Source organism: Somniosus microcephalus, chromosome 2, assembly GCF_052327205.1.
Source record: "Somniosus microcephalus isolate GS21.2 chromosome 2, FLI_Smic_1.0, whole genome shotgun sequence".
Taxonomy (NCBI): Eukaryota; Metazoa; Chordata; class Chondrichthyes; order Squaliformes; family Somniosidae; genus Somniosus; species Somniosus microcephalus.
This window is the reverse complement of record NC_140988.1, coordinates 248,561,288-248,586,112: the sequence shown is the minus strand read 5'-3', so window position 1 is coordinate 248,586,112 and position 24,825 is coordinate 248,561,288. Positions and strand designations below refer to the sequence as shown.

At 39.6% G+C, this 24,825-nt stretch overlaps 1 protein-coding gene across 3 annotated transcripts in view; it reads left to right on the top strand.

Annotated features, from left to right (window-relative positions):
- The window catches only part of mtus1b (microtubule associated tumor suppressor 1b), a 215,240-nt gene extending 191,337 nt beyond the window's left edge, over window positions 1-23,903 (top strand). For 2 of the 3 annotated variants that reach the window (XM_085970777.1, XM_085970776.1), the window contains 7 exons: window positions 4,630-4,844; window positions 7,319-7,424; window positions 7,598-7,671; window positions 10,078-10,173; window positions 13,938-14,057; window positions 15,179-15,276; window positions 20,279-23,903. In XM_085970777.1, coding sequence (XP_085826903.1) covers window positions 4,630-4,844; window positions 7,319-7,424; window positions 7,598-7,671; window positions 10,078-10,173; window positions 13,938-14,057; window positions 15,179-15,276; window positions 20,279-20,495 — 926 coding nt within the window. In that variant the 3' untranslated portion in view covers window positions 20,496-23,903. The remainder of the gene's footprint in view (window positions 1-4,629; window positions 4,845-7,318; window positions 7,425-7,597; window positions 7,672-10,077; window positions 10,174-13,937; window positions 14,058-15,178; window positions 15,277-20,278) is intronic. The other variant, XM_085970775.1, reaches the window with a different exon arrangement.
- The last annotated feature ends 922 nt before the right edge of the window (window positions 23,904-24,825 follow it).

Sequence of the window (24,825 nt, the reverse complement as noted above, 5' to 3'; positions counted from 1 at the left end):
TAAGATCATGGCTGATCTGATCTTGGCCTCCACTCCACTTTCCTGCCCGCTCCCATGACCCTTGATTCCCCTGTTTTTCAAAAATCTGTCTATCTCTGCCTTGAAATATATTCAATGACTCAGCTTCCACAGCTCTCTGGGGTAGAGAATTCCAAAGATTCACGACCCTCAAGAAATTCTTCTTCATCTCTGTTTTAAATGGTCGACCCCTTATTCTGAAACTATGCCTCCTAGTTCTAGATTCCCCCATGAGGGGAAATATCCCCCCTGCATCTACCCTGTCAAGCCTCCTCAGAATCTTGTGTTTCAATAAAATCATCTCTCATTGTTCTAAACTCCAATGAGTATAGGCCCAACTGGCTCAACCTTTCTTCATAAGACAACCCTTTCAACTCTAGAATCAACCTAGTGAACCTTCTGTGAACTGCCTCCAATGCAAGTATATCCTTCCTTAAATAAGGAGACCAAAACTGTACGCAGTACTGCAGGTGTGGTCTCACCCATGCCCTGTACAGTTGTAGCAAGACTTCCCTACTTTTATACTCCATCCCCCTTGCAATAAAGGTCAATATTCCATTTGCTTTCCTAATTACTTGCTGTACCTGCATGCTAACTGTTTCATGTAGGAGGACACCCAGACCCCCCTGTACGGCAGCATTCTGTAGTCTTCATTTAAATAATATTTTGCTTTTTATATTCTTCCTACCAAAGTGGATAACCTCACATTTTCCCACATTATACTCCATCTGCCAAATCTTTGCCCATTCACTTAATCTATCTATATCCCTTTGCAGACTTTGTCCTCCTCACAACTTGCTTTCCCACCTATCTTTGTATCATCAGCAAATTTGGCAACAGTATACTCGGTCCCTCATCCAAGTCATTAATATAGATTGTAAATAGTTGAGGCCCCAGCACTGATCCCTGTGGCACCCCACTAGTTACAGTTTGCCAACCTGAAAATTACCCATTCCGACTCTGTTTTCTGTCAGTTAGTCAATCCTCTATCCAGTCTAATATATTACCCCTAACACCGTGAGGTCTTATCTTGTGCAGTAACCTTTTATGCGGCACCTTATCGAATGCCTTCTGGAAATCCAAATACAGTACATCTACTGGTTCCCCTTTATCCACCCTGCTCGTTACATCCTCAAAGAACTCTAGTAAATTTGTCAAACACAATTTCCCTTTCATATAATCAAGAAGCCTCAACATGGTTTCATTATGATTTTCTAAATGTCCTGCTATTAATTCCTTAATAATGAATTCCAGCACTTTCCCAATGACATGTTAGGCTAACTGGCCTATAGTTTCCTGCTTTCTGTCTTCCTCCTTTCTTGAATAGGGGACTTACATTTGCAGTTTTCCAATCTGCTGGGACCTCTCCAGAATCCAGGGAATTGTGGTAGATTACAAATAACACATCCACTATTTCTGCAGCCACTTCTTTTAAAACCCTAGGATGCAGGCCATCAGGTCCAGGAGACTTGTCAGCCTTTAGTCCCATTAGTTTGCCTAGTACTTTTTCTCTAACGATGGTGATTGTTTTACGTTCCTCCCTCCCTATAGCCCCTTGATTATCAATTATTATTGGAATGCTTTTAGTGTCTTCTACTGTGAAGACTGATATAAAATATTTGCAAAGTCTTTGCCATTTCCCTGTTTCTCATTATTCCCCAGTCTCATCCTCTAAGGGACCAATGTTTACTTTAGCTACTCTTTTTTATATACTTGTAGAAGCTCTTACTCTCTGTTTTTATATTTTTAGCTAGTTTACTCTCAATCTATCTTCTCCCTCATTTTTTTTGGTCCCTGTTATTAGGGATGTGGTAACAGGGCACTTAAAAAATAATAGGATTGGGCAGAGTCAACACTGATTTATGAAAGGGAAATAGTGTTTGACAAATCTGTTCATTTTTTGAGGTTGTAACTAGATATGGGGGAAACCAGTGGCTGTGGTGTATTTGGATTTTCAGAAGGTATTCGATAAGGTGCCGCACTAGGTTATTGAACATTATTCGGGCTCGGGATTGGGGGTAATATACTAGCATGGATTGAGGATTGGTTAATGGACAGAAAACAGAGAGTAGGAATAAACGGGTAATTTTCGGGTTGGCAGGCGTAACTAGTGGGGTATGGCAAGGATCAATGCTTGGGCCTCAGCTATTCACAATCCATATCAATGATTTGGATGAGGGGACCAAATGTAATATATCCAAGTTTGCTGATGATACAAAGCTGGGTGGGAATGTAAGTTGTGAGGAGGATGCAAGGAGGCTTCAAGGGGATATAGACAGGCTAAGTGAGTGGGCAAGAACATGGTAAATGGAATATAATGTGGAGAAATGTGAAGTTATCCACTTTGGTAGGAAAAATAGAAAAGCAGAGTATTTTTTAAATGGCGAGAGATTGGGAAATGTTGGTGTTCAGAGGGATCTGGGTGTCCTTGTACACGAATTGATGAAAGTTAACATGCAGGTACAGCAAGCAATTAGCAAAGCAAATGGTATGTTGGCCTTTATTGCAAGGGGATTTGAGTATAAGAGTAAAGACATCTTACTACAATTATATCGGGCCCTGGTGAGACCACACCCGAAGAATTTTGCAGTTTTGGTCTCCTTACCTAAGTAAGGATATACTTGCCTTGGAGGGAGTTCAATGAAGGTTCACCAGACTGGTTCCTGGGATGGGGGAATGGTTCCTGGGATGGGGGAATTGTCCTATGAGGACAGATTGAGTAGACTAGGCTTATTTTCTGGAGTTTAGAAGAATGAGAGGTGATCTCATTGAAACATAAAGTTCTTATAGGACTTGACAGGGTAGATGCAGGGAGGATGTTTCTCCTGCCTGGGGAGTCTAGAACCAGGGTTCACAGTCTCAGAATAAGGGGTCGGCCATTTAGGACTGAGATGAGACATTTTTTCACTGAGGATGGTGAATCTTTGGAATTCTCTACCCCCAGAGGGCTGTGGAGGCTAGTCGTATATTGAAGACAGAGATCGATAGATTTTTGAATATTAAGGGATTCAAAGGATATGGGGGTAAATGAGATGAGGTAGAAGATCAGACATGATATTGAATGGCGGGGCAGGCACGAAGTGCCAAATGGCCTACTCCTCCTATTTCTTATGTTCTTATGATGCACAGATACAAATAACAACTTGTATTTATATAGCGCCTTTAATGTAGTAAAACATCCCAAGGCGCTTCACAGGAGCGTTGTAAGACAAAAAATAAAAAATTTGACACCGAGCCACATAAGGAGAAATTAGGGCAGATAACCAAAAGCTTGGTCAAAGGGGTAGATTTTTTGGAGCGTCTTAAAGGAGGATAGATAGGTAGAGAAGTTTAGGGAGGGAATTCCAGAGCTTGGGGCCTAGGCATGGCCACCAATGGTTGAGCAATTAAAATCAGGAATGCTTGAGGACAGAATTGGGAATGCAGACATCTCGTGGGGTGGGGGTTTGTGGGGCTGGAGGAGATTGAGATCGGGGTGAGGCCATGGCGGGATTTGAAAACAAGATGAAAATTTTAAAATCGAAGCGTTGCTTTACTAGGAGCCAATGTAGGCCAGCGAGCACAGGGGTGATGGGTGAACGGAACTTGCTGCGAGTTGGGACACGGCCTGTTTGAATTTTGTTTTGCTTTTGTGATACTCGCCTCAAAGGCCACAGTCTGCCTGATGCTACTGTATTGCTGGTTGATTGCTTTATGCAGAGTTTCTTTTGAAGATGTTTGAAAATATTGTCACTCTGATTTTAATGGAGGCAATAATATATTGAGGGGTTGGGACCGTACAGGTAATTGATGCTCCATAGCGATGCACAGGAGAGTGGCAAGACTTGGTTTATGGTCCTTGGATTTTCTGACAAAAGTTAATTGATTTTCCCCATCCTCTTAATGGATGTGCAGAAGTGTAGATACTACCCTACACAGGGAGATAACATCAGAGTATACGTGGGCTACTTTCTCCCAACTTTTGATTGACTAGAAAGCGTCCTGTAAGGTTGGGCCCAATCGGCTCTCTTGATTAAATAGTGTGTATTTGCAAATGGAGGGGGAATTAAAAGGGTTAGTTTTATAACCTGTCCAAAGCAGCAAATCTTGCTTTCCTGAATAAATACTATTGTGCAAAAATACTAAAAGAACAGTCATTAATTTGAGCCAATCTTGAACTCTGAGCACATTTTTGCAGTCTTAAATTTTCCAATTGAATGAATAGTACAGTATTACAGTTCCTTTAAAAAAAAAAGACATCTTTGATATTTTGTGGAGCTGTGCATTAAACTTCTAAAATCCTAGAATCAGACCACCACATAGCTAGAATCCAGCTTTTTACAAAATTAACTGTCACGGGTTCGTTACCTTTTTGTAAAGAAATATTTGGTATATTAGGAATTTATGTTGCATTGATTTGGTAACAACCTACTGAGTTGCATCTTGAGAAATTTTGCCAGAGGTGCACAAGAAAGAACCCTCTATTTGCAAGGTTTACTGTTGCGGGTTTACTGCCAAGAAATGTTTAAGCTCGGAATTATGCTAATAACGCACACATTCATTGCAGAAATCAGGAATTTTTTTTGTAATTTGTCTTAACTCACTATTTTATCACTTATCTGCTTTTGTCAGAAGCGAGGAATTTGACTTGTGTTCAGATAGAGAAGGATCGAGAGGAACTGCAAAATAAATACGAAGGAGTGATTCAAAAGCTATCTGAAGAACACCAGACTGAACTTAAAGTGTTGGAAGAAAGACTCGAACAGCTTTTCACTGCAGAGAAGGAGCATCTACAGCAAAACTTTAAAAATGATGTGGAGAAACTGCAAGCACAGCTGCAAAAGGAGGTCTGTTTCTTTACTGGTTTGCCTTAATATTTTTCCCCCCCTTTCTTTCCTTCCACCAAGAGGATAAAATATAATCTCTGCTCTGCTCCCTTTTTTTACAACAGCAAGGCATATTGTTTGATCTAATTGTCTGGTTTGTCTGAGTATGGAGCGGAGTAAGTTGCTTTTGACTTTTTCTCAAACTGCCACATTTGCTAATTACTGTCCAAAAAAACTAATGAAACTGAAAAAGAAGAAACTGACACTCTCAACACAAACACAAGAACTACTTATCCTGCTCACTGAGGCTTGATCTGTCCTTTACAGCTCTTCATAGATTTGCATTCAATGTGAAAATAATTCTGCTTAAATTAGTATGAAGTTGAATAAGCAAAGTTCCTGCAAACTGCACTTGACTGTTTCTCCTGTCTGATAATGTTAGCTGGATTTTACTTGGGTGTCCTGAGCTGAATTTTTAAACTTTTTAAATATTTCTGTAGTCCTAGAAGCAATTTTTGTCAATGGGGGCGCGTTGGAGGTGGGACTGCTGCTTGTCAGGTTTTAGTCCCGCCTCCATCGACTTCTGGCCAACCCATGCTATTTTCCCTTGATTGACCTTGTTAAGCCCGCTCAGTGGGCTTAGCAAGCTAATTAAGGGGAAGCCGGTTAGAGAACATCGGCGTATGATGTTTCATCTGTCAAAAATGTTTGACAGATGAATTGTTATTGTTTAACAGCTCTGAAGCTGTCAAACACTGACATTCTCTGTTGTTTGACGAGTTCTTGTATTCAAGACTCATCAAACCTCTTGTGAACAGAAATTAGATGGCTGGTGCATCGCAGAATGCAGCAGCCATCTGTCATCTCTGCCATTGAGATGCGAGAATCTCTGCATCCCCAACGGTTGAATGAAGCTTGCAGGAAGAAACAAAGGTAAGTAAACATTTTCTATCACTTTACACTCACCTCACATACTCACCTCTCCACACTTGCACCCATCACTTACCTTCACAACGCACTTTTGCACCCCTCCGACCCCCGCAGACCCACTGCTCGCCTCAGTGACCCTGGCGGGGTGTCCCGACGTCGGGAAACCCGCACCTCAGCTGGAAAAATGGGGATAATCCTCTTAACTGCCTGTTAACAGGTAGTTAAGTGGCTGTAATCCCCTTCCTGCCTCCAGGAGACTGGACCCGGCACGAGTCGGCTGCCTGTCTCTTGGGAAGATGGCACGGGGCGGGATGGGCACCCGCCCCCAGATTCTACCATTTTCCCGGCAGTCCCGCCTCCAAACCTGCCTCCCCAGGGCTGGCAAGATCGTGCCCCTAGATTCAGCATGTAAGGTTTTTTTTATAAAACATTAAGCTAGCAACCTGAAAGCATCTAATTGTCAAGACTTTCCTCAAGATGCAAATTAATTTATGGTCTCAATAGTGAGTTAAGTGCTAATTTTGAGAGACATGCCAGCATCAAGATCCCTTGTTTACTCAGATGTTGAAGCTGACTCTAATAGGAAACTGTTCACTGGAATGATCAGACTCGTTGACTAGCATTTAAGGCATCAGCTAAAAGTGTTTTCATTGACTATTGATGAATAGCCTTTCTAAGTTAATTAAATAAATGAACTTTACCCACATTTCTAGGAGGATGTCTAGACTGATGTCCTCTGTGATCAACAGCAGGACCCCCTCACCCCCCCCCCCCCCCCCCCCCAATCCACTAACTGCTGCAAAGTAGCAGCTAAGGGAGGCAAGGGCAGGCTTTTGCAATCTAACTGTCCCACACAGAATGTGTTCTAGTAAACAGGAATTTACCTGTATATTAGATTAAACCAACTAGTTTCAGAAGCTTGGCAAGCCCTTTTCAAAGTTGTCTACATTGTTTTTCATAATAAAGGTGCACAGGAAATTGATGGCTCTCACTGTGAAATGTGTATCCTGTTCATTCATTTGTTTTGTGAAATAGACCAGTTGTTGGCTTGACGTTGCGCATTGCTTTGCTCTATAGGGGGCTTTTGGTCCATCTTCCATAAATAGAAAACACATGGTGATGTGAAATATTTCAGATGCGACTGTATGGAAGAGGTTTCTCTGTTGCAACCCCTAGGTCAGGTGCTAAGATACCACAAGATGTTGGATTGTAAATGGTACACACCAAATCATGGATGTGAGGTTCACTTGCCGGAGTGACCGACAGCACTGAACCTGAGAATATCTAATGCAAAAACCTGAAAATTGTGACTGTGCCTTGAAGATGACTTTTATTGCAAATTGAAATAAAGGATGATTATGCTGGGGATAAAATAATTTTTCTTGTTTTGTGTCGAAGATATATAAATTTAAAGGGTGGGGAATCTGCCTTTTTATTTCAGAGTAAGTATGGCAAACAATGCTGGAGCATGCCTGATGGGCTGAATAACCACTTCCTGTTCCTAGGTTTCAAAGTACCAGCATTCACTTAAGCAGCTGAAAGATTAATGTGTCTCTTGTATTTAGGTTGAAGGCTTAACTTCTAAACATGAAGCCCATAAACTGGAGCTTGTTGAAACTCATTCAAAGAACCTCGAGTCTCTCGAGAAAGAATATGAACAGTCTCTGGCAGGTAATTAATGCTGAATAAAATCTGGTATTTTATCGATAAAGTTACATTGTGAAAGGAACAAATCTAATGCTTTGTAACACAGCTGACAAACATTTGTCACTCCCCAGTATAATTTGTTGCATAATATCAAGTGATTATCGCAGCAGATGGGCTTTATTTTATGTTCATTGCAGAACTGACGAGATCACATGAGCTGGAACAGAAGACACTTGAAGAGAACTTTAAAGAGAGGCAATCACTGATGCAGGTTAGTCTAATTTGCTGCGAAGAAAATGCTTCACAGAGAATTAATTTGACTGTGGGTAGGTACAGTAGCAATTTTACACATATAATGGTAACACCAATGAAGTGAATGACCAGACAATCATTTTGGTGGTAGTTCAGGGAGGAATATTTACACTAGGAAAACTGCACTTCAAATATTTCTATGGGATGTTTTAATGTCTGCTGTAAGAGCTGTCACTGGCAGACGATCTTGGTTTAACATCTCATCTGAAGGATGATGCCTCCAACAATATAGTACTCCTTCAGTACTGCATTGAAGTGGCAGCTTAGCATCAAGTCAAGAGTTAAGGACTGAAATCAGTCTACGGCAGAAGTGTTAACAAATTTGTCAAAGTCGGCTAGCATTTACAAAAACCTGAAGTACAGCAAAGTAATTAAGACTAATTACAAGATATATATGGATGAGGCTTTTTGTCCCATCTTAGTTCATCCATTGTGTGCAAGAGTTCAAAAATAGAGGTAACCATCTAGAGAAATTTGACTTCCCATTGGCACCATATTCAATTTTCCAGCATTCTGTGATTCCAGATACAAGTTTCAGATTTTAGATATCAAACCTTGTTTCAGTTATACTACTGTTGTACTATCTAGTACTAAATACAAGACAATGGGTACAGTGATCTAGTGGGTACGATAGCCTAGCAGTTATGGTACCAGACTAGCGACCTAACGCAGTGAGTTGATATAGCATGTTGTGAAATTGTATTAATTTGTGATCTGGCACCAGAAAATGATATTGAATGCTATTAGATTGCTATAAAAACCCAACGCTTCCTGTGTGCGGATGTCTCGGATCAGAAAAAATCTATGCACTTACCTGCCGGCTCCATAGGTCCTGAGATTTGCGATCCTGGGCCTCTGCTCTATGAAATGCGCAGAGGCCCAGGTATCCCAGGGGCACATGCAGTTCACAAGCATCCCTGGGATCACATGGGGAACCAATCAAAGAAGGGAATTCCCCTCCACACTTTTGACAGGTCTCTACGCACAGACCTATCAAAAGTATGAATGGGGGTCACAATTAAAAAGTTAAACATTAAAAAAAAAAATTTAAATCACGTTTTTAAAATTACATTAAATTAAATATTTTAAACAAATTCAATTTTTTGAAAGTGTTTTATGGGGCTACAAGTAAACTTTTTAAATGATAAATGAGTGAAAAAATTAAATTTTTAAAAACTTTTTTATGCTGGTGAAAGCAGGCCTTCCGCTTGCTTTTACCAGGCGGAAGATTTTTAAAGATTTTCAGCGGGCGGAAGTTGTGCAGAAAGCGGAGCTCTCCACCGCAGAGGCCCTTTTCCCGAGCAGTCGGATGATCTTTAAGAGGATTCTTGACGGATCGCAAGTGCCGGGTTTTAGCGCATACGCTTCGCATGCCTGAAACCGGCACTTGCGAGGCCCCTACGGGTGCGTACGCCCCCCGTGGGGGTCGGAAAATCTGGCCCAATATGTTTCAGGGAAGGGAGCCTGCCATTCCTTTTCAGTCTGGCCTACACTATACGGTTGACTCTTTTATCCCCTTAAGGCAACTAGGGATGGGCAATAAATACTGCCTTGCCAGTGTTGCTGTCATCCCAAGAACCAATGTACTCTTGGCCGGGGGGGGGGGGAGCTTGCTGTAAAACATTGAATCGTAGAATGATACAGCACAGAAGGAGGCAATTCAGCCCATCATGCTTATGCTGGTTCTTTGGTAGAGCTATCCAATTAGTCCCATTCCTAGTATTTATCCAATTCCCTTTTAGAAAGTTATTATTGAATCTTCTTCCGCCACCCTTTCAGGCAATTAATTCCAGATCGTCATAACTTGCTGCGTTTATAAAAAAAAACTCATCTCGCCTTTTTTTTTGCCAATTACCTTAAATCTGTGTCCTCTGGTTACCAACCTTTTTGCCACTGGAAACAGTTTCTCCTTTTTTAGCCTATCAAATCTCCCCTTCACTTTCTCTGCACAAACGAGAACAACCCCAGTTTCTCCAGTCTCTCCACATAACTGAAGTCTTTCATCCCTGGTAGCATTTTAGTAAATCTCCTGTGCACTCTCTCCAAGGCCTTGACATCCCTCCTGAAGTGTGGTGCCCAGAACTGGACACACTATTCATCTGTAGCCTAACCAGTGTTTAAAGGTTTAGCACAATATCCTTGTTTTTGTATTTTATGCCTTTGTTTATAAAACCAAGAATCCTGTTTTTTTTTTTAATGGTTTCTCAACTTGTCCTGCCACCTTCAAAAATTTGTGTACATACACCCCCAGGTCTCTGTTCTTGCAATCCCTTTAAAATTATACCATTGTGTGGTTATATGATGATTCCAAACCAAGTGCAACTGTTATAAGGATCCATGTCTAATCAACATCTTTCATTTTCAGGACCAAATTGTAGAACTGAATGAGGAAAATGAGTCTTTAAAGGAGGAAATTAAAACCCAGGAGGAAGTCACAAAAACATTAGGGCAGAAAGATCAAGTAAGTCCCATCTTATTCCCAAGGATTACTTTTTTAGTTTGGGGCTGCTCTTTAGATTGCACTATTAATCATTAAATGCTCATTTAAATTGGATTCACATTATTTGTGTTGGTATTCTTGAAATATTTTTGTACCGAGTTCAGCTCATACTTTTTTCCCTCAATTTTTCAATCACTTTTTAATGTGGAGGTGTTTGGCATATGCACAGTTAAGTGCAAAAGCATATTTTTTAAATTAAATGAAACTGCTTTTTCTGAGGTAGGATTTTCAATGAAACATCATTTAAACAAATTTGACATTAAGTAACTTGTGCAAATACAAACGAGAGTGCAACATTATAAACTAGAAACCATCAAACATGGATACAAATTGTTTTTCTCGTATCTGTGAATTACTACAGTAACTGCAATTTGCAGTTGTACATCTAATATTAGGCATGAGTTACACTCGTTAATTTTATCTTTGACCTTGTGCGTGGCCATACCTCCACCAAATGTGTAAAACTGTTCTCCTATAGCTTGGATATATTCTCTTTCTATACCTCTGGCTAACTTGTAGGATTGAATCTTCTATTATGTTTCCTGCGGGCTATGATTGGTAATGCCAGAGAATAAAGGATCTTCAACCAAGAATGGGGACCATATAAGCAAAAACTTAGTTTGGTCCAGCCAAAATGAGAGATTTCTTCCAGAGAAATTGTGTTCACTTTTCTGCAGAAGAAAGTTTCTGGGGAATCATTCTCAACGTTATGGAGATGTTATCACCTGAAGATCTGCAGCTTTGGCTGTTTTGTTTTTGTCTTGTCATTTTAAGCTTTTTCAGAAGTCTAAAAGCACAAAGCTTTCAATCAGAAATGTTTACTTTGTTCAGAAGACATTGAGCTACAATGTAAAACTGGTACAGCTATTAATCTGCTGACCAAAAATATTCAGTGTTTCAAACCTATTCTTATAAATATGAAGCATATGGTATTCTGAGAACTAATTGTTATCTTAACTATTAGTATTATGTTACTGGACTAGTAATCCAGAGGTCTGGATTAATAATTCAGAGAATGAGAGTTCAAATCCCACCATGGCAGTTTGAGAATTTGAATTTAGTTTTGAAAAGAATATGGAAATTTAAAAAACTGGTTCCCGTATATAACCCCCCCCCCCCCCCCCCCCCCCCCCCCCCCGAGATGTCTGTGCTCCTCTAATTCTGCCCTCTTGAGCCTCCCTGATTATAATTGCTCAAACATTGGTGGCCGTGCCTTCTGTTGCCTCGGCCCTAAGCTCTGGAATTCTCTGCCTAAACCTCTCCGCGCCTCTTTCCTCCTTTTAAGACACTCCTCAAAACTTACCTTTTTCACCTGCCGTAATTTCTCTGTGGCTCGGTGTCAATTTGTTTCTTTTAATACTCCTGTGAAATGCCTTGGAACATTTTGCTACATTTAAAGGCGCTATATAAATATGTGTTGGTGTGTTGTTAAAAAACTGGCCATGAAGCTATCAGATTTTTGTAGAAAAAACAAACTGGTTCACCAATTTCCTTTTTTAGGGAAGGAAAGCTGCCACCCTTCTCCAGTCTGGCTTATGTGACTCCAATTCCACGCCAATGTAGATGACTCTTAACTGCCCTCTGTAGTGGTCTAATAAACCACTTCGTTTATGGATAGGCAACAAATGCTGTCTTTGCCAGCAACGGCTACATCCCAAGAATTCATTTAAAAAGCCCCAGAACAGTCTAGTATGATGGATGACAAATCTCCAGTGTAACAGCAACCTGCATTTATGTAGTGCTTCCAACATAGGACAATTTCTCCAAGTGCTTCACAGAAGCATAATCAGGGAAATGGGGCCTAATCAGCTGAAGGCACAGCCGCCAATGGTGGGGCAAAGGAAGTGTGGGGATGCACAAGAGTCCAGAGTTAGAGAAATGCAGAGTTCTGAGGGTTGTAGGGCTGGATGAGGTTTGAGATAGGGAGGGACATGACCATGAAGAGATTTGAACACTAGGACCCTTTTAAATTGGCAGTGTTGGGGGACTGAAAGTTAATGTAGGTTACTGAGCACAGGTGATTGGTGAGTGGGACTTGGTACATGTTAGGATACAGGTAGTAGAGTTTGGATGAGCTCAAGTTTATCGTGGGTGGAGGCTGGAAGGCCAGCCAGTAGAACGTTGGAGTAGTCGAGTCTGGAGATGACAAAAGCATGAATGAGGGTTTCAGTAGCAGTTAGGCTAAGCTAGGGGCAGAGACGGGCAGTATTAGAGCTGGCTGTCGGTGGTCATTGTGATGGAGAGGATACAGGGTTGGAAACTAATCTCTGGGTCAAATTGGACACTAATTGATTGCGAACAGCCTGGTTCAGTATGAGACCAGGGAGGGTGGTGAAATCTGTGTCGAGGGAACTGAGTTTGTCAGGTGGGGGTGGGGGGGTTGCATGCAGGCAAAGACGATGGGCTGGATTTTACTTTTCGGTGCGGCCTAGGGGCAGGACAGCTTCCTTCCGGGTTCCCGCCCCCATGACGTCCGAGACAGATGCTATTTTGCGTCAATTGGCTTTGTTAAGCCCGCCCTGACGGATGATTTTTAGTGTTTGACAGCATTGAGGTGCTGCAAACACTGACGATCACTGTACAAAGGTGAGCCCTTGCATCCAGGCTCTCCAGTGACTCCCTCCTTAGGCTAGAACAGATGGTAGCTGTAGGTGAGGTTACAGAAGCGATCTGTCACTAGTAAGAGGTGCTCCCAATGAGGTGGGACTAGACAAACACTTCAAAACTTGTTACCTACAGAAAAGTCTAAATACATGAAAAATTATTTTCCTACATTTTCTTGCCTCTGAAACTCACCAGTGGATCTTTCACACCACTTCTGCAGCTGTCATCAATGAAGAAACATTACAGTAGACGCACAGCATTCCACACTTACCCTGGTGTGGTGTCTGGATGTCGGGAAGCCTGCAGTAGACCTGTCACAATTGGATAAAGCCTTTTAACTGCCTGTTAACTAGCAGTTAAGTGCCTATAATCCGCTTCATGCCACTAGGTGTCGGGTCCATGCGCAAATCGGGGGCCCGACACCTGGGAAGATTGATTGGAGGTGGGATGACGGTGGGTTTCCAACCCACTGTCAATCTTTGCAATTTTGCCGGATGTCCCGCCTCCAAACCCGCCCCCTGAGCGCCGTTAAAATTCCAGCCGATAGCTTCAGTCTTACCAATGTTTAATTGAAGAAAATTGCTGCTTATCCATTGCTGCTGTGTGTAAGAAAAGCCAGCTGACTACACAAGGCAGTAGAGGGGCTGAGACACTGGAGAGGTAGAGCTGGGTGTCATGGACAAAAGAGAATCATTTGTGGAAATAAAAAAAATCTCTTCAGTTTAAACCCCATGGGAAATGCTACATATATATGCATTGTGTTTACATGGTCTGTTTACAGCAAGCAATGGCATATGGAAACCAGTGTTTTGGTTATGTATTTCTGAAATGGCTTTTTGAAACATTTCTATTTTTCTTAAATTCATTTTGCTGTCAAATGTTAATTTAATTATAGGAAATTTCACCTGATGTATCCATCCAGTTACTTTAAGGAACTGAATTCCTTCCACATTATATTGAGTTGTTTCTTGTCTCCAGATGTGTTGCAATAGATAACTGCAGAAAATAAGGAAACCAGAAAACTAAAGCTTTCTAAACCTAAAACAAGGCAGCTCAAGCAATGCTGGCTCAAATATAGCACCATTGAGAACCTACAAGTTTAAGTTTGCTTTTATTTCTAGAAAATTGACCCCCTGAGTCTATATCTGAAGCAAGAACTGGAAAGCCTTAAGGCAGTGCTTGAAATAAAAAATGAGAAGATACATCATCAAGAAAAAAAGCTGATGCAGATGGAAAAGCTGGTAAGTAGACTTGGTCAGGGAGAGGCAGAATCCAGTGCAGGATTGTCTAGTATTCAGAGTAGGCTCAGATTCTTGCATCAGAGAGGGATGTTGAGTCATTGACATAAGTAACTTCTGTTACCATTTTTATCAAACTTGATGTCAAAGTAACACACTGTTTATCAAAACAGTCATTAAACTTGGATAAGAAATCCTAAAAGTGCAGTGGATATTGTGATTCAGTTCCTGGAACAGTAATCTGAAATTTCCGCTGTAGCATAACAAGCTAACGGCAGCAAGTTCACACTATACACTCCTGAAATACATTTTTCCATTATCTTCCATATAATTGTCCTGCATATCTAGCTCATCATACTTAAAATATGCGCATTACACCTAGCATGTTTGTGGCATCAGATGAAATGGCTTCTGCTGTCTTGTGTAGAATTACATAGAAATTAGAATACAAAAACAGGCCATTTAGCCTAACCAGCCCATGTTGGTATTTATCCTCAACACAAGCAGTAGCCCACCCCATGTGCCTGCTCAGTTCCCATATCCTTTTATTCCCTTTTCCTGTAGTCCTCTATGTAACTAATTGACATGGTCTGTGCTTCAATCATTAACTCCGGTGTGTTCCACAGTATCGCAACCCTGTATGTATAAAGAAGTTTCTCCTGCTCTCGGTCTTAAACCTCTTGTATTGCATTTGCGTCCTTTGTTCTGGACCTCTCGATCACTAGAAAGTCTGTTTCTTTCGACTCTGTCCCATCCCTTCATAATTCTCTCTCAAATCACCCCTCTTAGTTCTAACAACAATAGACTCAATTTTCTAAGTGTTTATTTGTATTTCCTCGTACCAAGCAAATTCTGAATGAATCTGCGCTTACCCTCTTTAAAGCCTCAACATCCTTACAAATTGCATGGATCTCAATGTCTCGCAGTACTTAAACTGTGGTCTTCGAGGCACAAGGATAATTGTGGTTTAATCCAAGAGGGTTTCAAGCCTGGGATGGTGGTATTAAAGTTTGTTGGCGGAGGAGTAGTGTTGATTTGGGATAGGCATGAGAGGGGTGAAGTAATTGAGGGGAATGAAAGAGAGGCAACTTAACTTCAACCTGAACAGATAATTTTTTTTTAAGACGGAAAAACATATCGTGCTAGATGAAAAGCTTAAAATTGTGCTGCAAGAAAATGAAGATTTAAAAGCTCGAATGGACAAACACATAGCTGTGTCTAGGTAAGTGAATAAATTACTGTTGCGTATATTAACTAAAAATCGCTGAATGATCAGGGCTTTTGGTCTCTCTGTACAGTTTCACCAGAATTGGATATAAAAGATGAAATTTTAGTGGGCTGTGGTATTTATTTTCAACTAAGTTATTTGAACTCACCATGATGCCTGTAGCTCCACAGTAAATGCTGGGAGATGGCAAAAAACCTTGATGGAAGGAAGATCAAGCAGCAGAGATGAGAGGAATCTAAAACTCATCATGACAACAATTAAAGAAATGGACAAAGGAATTTGAGTTTTTAAACAAAACATGAAGAGGAATTTTAGATTTAGATAAGTGTTTTGAAAAATTTGCATTGCAACATGTTTGCAAAATGATCAATTTCTAGAAAAATTGCTCTGCATTTGAGTAATGTGTACAAAGTGGTAGGTCAAAGGTTTCAAATAATCTCTGATGCCCCTCTAATATAGATGTTCCCTGTATCCCTGAATTAGAAAGTATACTAGTGTAAGTAGTAAGATATATTCCAATTGTTATGAAAGTAGTAAATTTGAATTACTATGGTTCTGAATAATATATGTAATGAAACATCAAAATTGGTTCAATATGTTGGTGCTGTCTCAGTTGAGGCAGTTTGGGTAATGTCCTTTATCATCCATCATTGTGGCACTGTACATTCTTACAGAATTGGTTCTGACTTATCTGCAGAGAATTGTTCGTACCACCTATCGGCATGAATTTTCCCATATCCAAGATATGGCCATGGGGAGAGGGAATAAGGGTCAGTGCCTAGAAATTGAGCCTGCATCCCCATGCTTTGTGGTGTGGTTGCATATGAGAGCAGCTTGTAATAAAAGCCAGATTGTTAATCAGGTTTCAATTACCCAGGTATTGGCTAAGAAAACAAAAGCAAATCTATAGTTTTTTCTAAAACTAGTGTCGGTTTGCTTCCTTAATTTGTCAAATAACCAATGCAGTTGGTGGCTGTTCTGGATCTAATATTGAGTAATCATCCAGGTTTGGTAAGTAAGGTATTAGCGCATCAAAGATGTAATGGCATTAGTCTGGCAATCTTCATATTAAAAAGGACTGGCTCAAAAAATTGGAGTTTTAAAAAATATTGTCTGCCTCCTGTTCCTCAACATGTTGCAGCTGCATCTGGAAACACTGGGCCAGCTTCCATATGTACACCAACGACCTCCAGTTCTACCTCTACACCACTTCCCTCAACCCTCAACTTCCTTTGTACTGTCTGGCTACTTGCCTGACATCCCACCTTGGTTAAAGACAAATGTCAAGTATCTAACTCAGAATTCCAGAAATTGTATCACAGGATTTGGTCAGCCTGCTAATAGCTGATCTATTTGGTTATTAAAAGGTTGGACAGTCTTAATATAGACAATACAGACCACTGGATTTTCTTCCAGATAGCATTGGAAAGACCAAAGTCACCATCTTTCATCTCATTCCCATCTCAATACCTTAGGTTTAAATCCCTCTACGGTTTCACCCCACACTCTCTGCAATATTTTCCAGCCCTATATTTAACCTTCTCTTTCCTTCCTCCCCACCCCATCATTGGCAGCAAAGCCTTCAGTCATCTGGATGCTAACAATTTTAAATTCCTCCCTAAATCCTTGTGCCTCTATCTCTTCAATCAAGCTTTTTGGTCAGCCTCCAAACTTCTCGCTCCTGGCTCAGTGTCCAATTTCCATATGCTTACCTGTGAAGTGCCTTGGAATGTGTTTTTATGTTAAAGGTGCTATAAATTAATGCAAATTGTTGTTGGACCAGACTTCAATGCATGTCAATGGAATACAAAATAAAATGAGAAATTCAGTAGACAAGAGCTTGTGTAATTTTAAGACCAGGCAAATTAAGTTAGAGAAGCTAAGAAACGTTGATGCTGAGAATATATAACTAAGGGCTTTTCAAATGTATGCAGTAAGCCAAGGTTGAAATGGTCTTAGTCCATTTTTAAAAATGTTGGGAAGCTGGAATGCAAAGACTTATTAGACAATTCCCTTTCTTTTCCTGGTTAAAGACAAATGTCAAGTATCTCTCAGATTTCCAGAAATTGTATCTCAGAATTTGGTCAGCCTGCTAATAGCTGATCTATTTGGTTATTAAAAGGTTGGACAGTCTTAATATAGACAATACAGACCACAGTTTCAACCGCAATCATATATTAACTTCAGCCCCTGCATCCTTTTTAATATTTTTGTAAGTTTGTTAAATTCAGGAGAAATTCTTGAGCATTGGACAGTCACTAGCCTAATTCCATTATTTATAAAAATAAAAGTGAAGAGACGCATGCAAACTAGAGGTAAGTAAACTTAACATCAGTTGTAGGTGAAGTCTCAAACTGTCTTGGGATCTAGTGGGTGAACCCATTAAAGGACAGTTGGCATAGATTCAAAGAAGGGAGGCCATGTTTAACCTGGAGTTTTGTGAAGACATTACTGACCTTGTGGACAAGGAAATGCAGTTAGGAATTAATACTTGGATTTGCATAAAGCTTTTAACAAGGCACATGGCAATTAATGGCTGCCATAAGGAGCCATGGAAAAGATGGGGGTGAATTATGGCACTAAATGAAAACTCTTTAAAAATTGCAATTGGAAGTAGCAACAAATGGAACCTTTTCCAGTCTGAAAAGTTGCCAAGTAGAATATCCCAGAGTTGCTTGTGGGACCTTTTGTTTTGAATGTAAACACGATTATCTGCCATAACATTGCTCGTGGATCAAAATTAAAAGCAAAACTGAAGACCAGGCTAGGCAAGGAATTGAAGGAAACTGGTACTGTACTAATGGTATGGGTAGGATTTTCTTTCTTCCCTCTCCTCCATCTTTCTTTCTTTCCTTCTCCCCTACTTAATTTGACTTTGGAGCTAAGCTTCAAATGCCTCATCCTATCCTTCACCTCTTGTTTCCGCTTGTGTAGCATCGCGTAGCATCGCCCATTCTCCCCTGAACTTGCTTCCATTGTCACCTTTTGGATTTTATTTCTCAAAATCCTTCTTGCTGGCCTCCCATCCTTCACCCTCCAAAAATTCCAATTTGTCCAGAACTTTGCTGCTTGTATCCTGTCCCACGGTCGGTTCTGTTAACTCATCACTCCCACCCTCGCTGACTACATTGGCTCCCAGTCCCCCCAACCCATGAATTAAAAATCCTCATCTTTGTCTTGTGGTCAAAGTGAATGTATCCAAGACTGCTTTCTCGATCAGTAGACTTGTTGTCCAATAAGGAAAGCAGCATAGATTGATTTAGTTCTTGGAAATAAAGTGTGACAAATAATTATTTCCCAGTTGTTCCCCTATTCTTGCAGTATAGTTAAGTTCAGTGTGAAAATGAAAAAAGATAATGAAATGAAGATGAGCATGCTGGACTAAACAGGACAAAGTTCAGGGAGGTAAAAGATCTGGCCAAAATTAACTGAGCGTTAGCAAACTGTTTGGGTTAGCAATGAGGAATCTGCAAATTTGAGATAGCTAGAGTACAAAATAAGATATTCCTATGACAAGAGCATCAAAGAATAGACTTCTATGGATAAGTCAATTAAAACTAAACTGAATCTTAAAAGGAAGGCGTAGGATAAAACTAGGGTGGTTAATGCTAAAGAGTATCATGAATATAATTAGTGAAGAGGTAAACAAAAGATGAGAAGCAATAAAAGGGAATATGAAAAAACTAGCAGATCAGATCAAATAGGCTTTTTAAGCACATAAAGGAAAGTGAGGCAGCTCACGAATGAAGGAGGGAGTCTAATTGTGGAAAATTAATGTATGGTGAAGATATTAAACATCTTTCATTGGTTTTTACAAATAGTGCAAGTGAGAATGTAAGAGTTACTAGTGCAGGATATGGATCAATGGTTAGCGATAACTAGAATAGCAATTGGTATTGAAAAAAATTAGCAGAACTTGGTGGCTAACATGCACCCTCGGTTGTTGACAAAAGGAAAAAAACGGGCTATGAATGTAATTTTTCAATGTTCCTTAGATATGCAAATTGTGCCACAGGGCTGGAGCATAGCCAATTTAACACTAAGAAGGATAAACTGGGTACCTGCAGTTGGTTTTGGGCAAACTCTTGGAATCCATAATTAGAGATCAAATTAGTGAGTATTTGGCAGTGCATGGGATAACTACAGACACTCAGCATGGATTTGTTAAAGGCAAATTGTATCTTGGGTGGAAAAAAAATAGATTTTTGAGTAAGTGGTTATAAAGATAAAGGGAATACAATAGAGATAATGTATATGGATTTCCAGAAGACATTTGATGAGGGTGTTATTGAAGTTTAGGTGTATGGTATAAGAGTAAATGAACAGCATGGTTGGGAAGTTGGTTTTCGGACAGGAAACAAAGGGTTATATTTGGGTATAGGGAGTCTGATATTGAAACTTTGATAACACAAAAGCAGGGGGTTTAAGTAATCGAGGACTGTAGAAGATTTTAAAAATGGAGGTTAACTGGTTTTATAAATAGGGAGTAAAAGAGTACAAGAGATTATTATAAATTTATAAAAGGTAATGCTAGGCTACAGTTGGAGAACTGTGTAATTTTGATTGCCCTGTTTATAGAAAGGGGTTTTTAAGGCTTTGGTGCCCTTTTTTAATTACTGTCTTTCACGTGTGAGCTTTTTTGTTCATTGATTTTTAGAATGCAGCTCACTTCATATAAAATTATTATACAACATAAACCCTCAAGTCTTGATGCAGTCAAACAATTGAGTACTTTGGTCTCCAACATTTTTTGTGAGAATTAATAGAGATTTCCCAAATAAAAGTATAGGTACTTGTGATGCTCCAAGGTGTAAATGCTGCATATGCAGTAAATCCTTCACAGGATTTTCTATATCTACATATGTAATATGAAAGCAAGATTCTGAAATTAAATTTTCACTTACCAGCAAACTAGGCCATGAACTAATTCTACCTTTTTTCTCCTCTTGACAAGCAGCATCTTTATAAAAATCCACTAATTTCTGTATCTTTGCAGGCAACTCTCTACTGAACAGGTCGTTTTACAAGAGTCATTGCAGAAAGAATCAAAAGTCAACAAACGCTTATCTATGGAAAATGAAGAACTTCTGTGGAAGCTACAGAATGGAGATGTTCTTAGCCCTAAGAAGCTGTCACCAACCGCCTCTTTCTCCTTTCAGCCTTCCAGAAATTCAGTGTCCTCATCCTCTAGCCCTGCACCATCACCAAGGTGACACATTCCAAATCATTGCCATTCAAAATTACCTGTTTTTATGCCGCTGGCCATTATGACAAACCAGGGCTTTTGGATGTTGACCATGACGTACAAAATACTGTTCTATTATATGGCTTAATTGCTCCCATTTTTATTTCTAATTGTATATGATAGAATGTATATAGAAAATGTTGCACAAGAGCACTTAATTTACACAGCAAGATCCTTGCTTTTGCCTTTTTGCCTATTAAAAGAAAACTCAGGGCATGTAGATTATATTTGACAAATTTCAGTTTTCCTCATTCATTTGTGAAGAGGATTTGTGTTTAGTAAACTGAGCATTTAAGATTGAGCTGAAGTATTAAGGATTGCCTTCACTATTAGCTAGCAGGATGCTGCTAGAATTTTTTTCCAGCAGATAGAATGAAGAAATCTTGTGTTGCAGTCTGAAGTTGCATAACATGTGGCATAAAGGAACTAGGAACAATCTAGATAACATTCTCTAGGTTTTGTAAAATATGCCAAGAGGATGCTTGTGCAGTATGTAGTCTTTGATCTGTTAAATTTCCGTGGATACCTATATGTACAAATTTAAAATCTATTGAAAACTGATGGCCAGAAAATCTAGCATCATGGAGTTTAACAATGGGTGTTTTTATTTTAGAGCAAAATGATGCTGTCAATTTATCTAAGCACTTAAGCAATATTAAAGTAACAGTTTACATTAGACTGGTAGTGCAAATGGAGCACTTAAACCCTGATCCCAAGGTCACAGAGCTAGCTGCCATTTGCTTACATCTGTTCTGTGTGGATGAATTTTGGATGTGTTTTTTGGCGAGGTGAGAGCGGATCTGTGTGCTCGACAGTGCTGCAGGAAAGCAAATCATACCACCCTGGAGTTTATTGAGATGGTTTTAAACATGTATCCACATATAGATGGATGCTGGTTGTGAAGAAGGCTGCAGCTCTGAACACCCAACTGTCCAGAAAAAGGTGGAGACTGTTGTTTTTTGTCACAAGTACTTGGCTTCAATTGAATGTATGTATGAACTTAGTTTTTTTTGTAATGTGTAAATCTCTCCAACCAAGGTTAACCTGAGCAACATTGCAGTGGAAATTTAGGAGTTTGTGTTTCAAAGTTATAATTCCTGATTAGTGATGCTCGCATTGCCATCTAAGCCCACCTTGATGTCTCTAGCTTTTGGCCCTCTCTGTTTTGCACCTTTTAATTTGTACCATTCTCTAGTTGAGAAGGAAGGAGGGAAGATGTCTAGCCTTTCTGAAACTTCTATTGATGTCTCTATTGAACTGGTTGCTAGAGCAGTCTGGGTGACTTACCCTCATTATTTTGACCTTTTCTCCCCACTGTCCAATGTCTTCAATGGCATGTGAACCTAAAGCCTCATGCAGATCCCCAAGGCCTAGCAGTCTGGCCCTCAAAGCCCAGGCAATGTGAACCTATTTGCACTTGTATCGATGATTTGTTTGATATTTGTGGGTCTGGGAAGTTTACACGGTGCTGTTTGCTGTTGCTTCATTGGTGGAATAATCTTAAATCAGAACTCCAAGATCTGTTGGTATCAGCAACTTCAGACACATGCAATTTAATGAGAGCATTGATTTTAAATTTCATATGGCCCTGGCAGCTCCATGCTACATGTATGCGGCCCACAAAGACGAGCTTTGATACCCTTGGCATATGTCATCTACCATTGTGAACCTCAGTGAAGAAAACTTGTGCAAATCTTGTAATTGGTTTTTGAACTCTACAATCACTTTCTATTGAGATCACTTAGTCCTTGGAACACAATCTTCAAGATTGAATAGTAAATTTTATCAGAAGCTGGTGAGTTCCAAACCAATCCAGATTAAGCCAGTTCATACATCGTCAAAATTTACATTTAGCCCAGCAGAAATTATTTAGATTCAAGTCGGTCTTTTTCTTTTGCTAGAATGGTGCATGTGTGAACGGACCTCTTTGCTATTGTCCACTCACATGTGTTGTTACTGTTGATGGTAAAAGATTTGTACACGGTTGTTGGGGTTCCCAATTGAAAATTGGCACTTGCCTCCAGCAAGAGATTCTTTTTTATCTGCTATGTTGTGATATGCACTGGTTTGCACTCTTTTCAAAGTAACCATGGGCTCCACATAAAATAAGACTAAGCGACATTGCAGATTTTCAGGCAAAGTATTATCAGACTTGGAATTCCTGTTGCATGATATAAAATGCTGCAATTTCTCACGAAAATCTTGGTAAAAGCAAGATATTTTTAAAGTGAAACAGCTTTAAGTTACCAGTCATTGTACTGTTTGTACACTGGGTTAAATGGAAGAAAAACAATCAATTTATTTGTTATACATTCTGTATTAATTCATTTAACCTATAAATGATTGAAATAGAGAGAGCCAAGAACTGCATCAGTCAACTGGGTTTATTGGTGGGTTTCACATGCTTGATTTCTATGCAATTTTACAGCACTAGCCAACAAATATGCTGATGTGAAACTGCAATATTAAAATATCATCTTTCGAATGAAAACATTCCTATATTCATACTGATTTTCAAGAAACTTACCCAATGAACCCTTTACTAATTATCATCCAGTGTTGCTACTGTAAAGTCTGGTTTGGTCAAAATGTGTAGAAATCTATTAAAAATGCTAGTCCTCTGCTTAACTTTAGTTTGAACTTTATAAAGTTATGAGGTGTTCAATTACCCTTTGTCACTGAGCTATAAACCAAGTATGAGGTTTCAAATGAACTTGCTAGCAGTTGGCAAGCCAATGCTAATGGTTACCTGAGCAGCTCATTGTGAGTCAGCACTTACTTCAGTGAATACATCTTATTTGTTAAAACTGATTTATGCAAGTTGGCGGAGTCTCGTGTCCCTTGCTGGACAGGGTCTCCAATTAATGGATGAACATAGCAGCATTATTTGGGTATGTTAGCAAAAATAAATACTGAGTTTCCTAATGGGTGATCCAATTTGAGATGCATAATTGAGAAACCTTCCCATATAGTGATGCTTGTTATACCGTTTTAGGTATTTGTTGCAATATTTTAACAACTGGTATATCCATAGAAGCTCCATTCTAATTTTTTGTAGTTAATACCCAAATTATATAAAACCTCTACTCTTGAAATCAAAATGAACTTCTTACATTATAGGATAACATTTTTGATAAAATTTAGTGTAACTAAATGAAAGATAAATTTATAATGTATACTTTCTGGATAGCTTTAGGGGCCTATAGCAAAAGGGCCATCAAGTTAATCGAAATATTGTGCAACAAAGCTCGCGAACATTTTGATTTCATTTTACGTGTGCTTTGTCCGTTAGTGATCATTTTTAATCTTGATGTATTGTAAATGTACTTATCACATGTTGCTTTCTTGTTGAATAAAGTCATTGCTGTTTTCTCTATTCAAACATTTTCTGCTCTTTAATTTCCTGGGGTATAAACTAGGTGTTTACCTACATCACATTTGCTGTATCACTGACTTATAAAACATTTCAGGATTTTTGATCATATTTATTCTTTATGGAAATTATTTTGGGAGTGAGCTATATTTGTGTTTTAAAACAGTGAATACAGACGACGCTTTTTTTTTAAGTTGCAGGCATTGAAGCTAGATTGGCCAGTTTATAGAATGTTGTAGCTTGATCTATTCCAACCGGATTCAATGAGGGTTTATTTTCTCATCCCAGACTTGGAAGCCAGGCTGGCCCCAATTCATTTTGAGAGCAGATGATGTTCTTTCTAAGGAGTAGAGGGAAGGTAGCTGGTTTTACTGACAGGGCGACTGGTGAATCACTGACCAGGTAGGGAGTCGGCATCACAGCACCTCCCCTTCTCCAACAATATTCCAATCTAGCTCCATTAACTGCTTCATTCTGCCAAAGTCTGCCTTCTCTCTCTCTCTCTCTCTCTCGTCTGATACCAAACTCAATTATGCTATGGTCACTGTTTTCAAGATGTTCCCTGACCGTGTTATACAAAACTAGATTTGAGTTGCCTTCCTTATCCTGTGCTCCTTAACCACTGGGTCAAAAAGCAGTCCTTGATCATTACCAGGAAATAAATATCTATGCTCCTGCTCCCATTCAGTCCTACCAATTAATTCCTGGTAGATTAACATTTTCTGTAGCAATCATATTCTAAATATATCTCCCCAAACCCTTTGAATACTTTAGCAGGTGTAGCCTCTCTGATTCACTGAACTGGAATGGATTCCAGCAACATTTTTTTTCCTCCCTATTATCTCTTATCTCAATTCATAATGCTCTACTTGTCCACGCTGGTCCAAATTTAATCATTGATTTCTGGCCTTGCAAAGAGTGAATT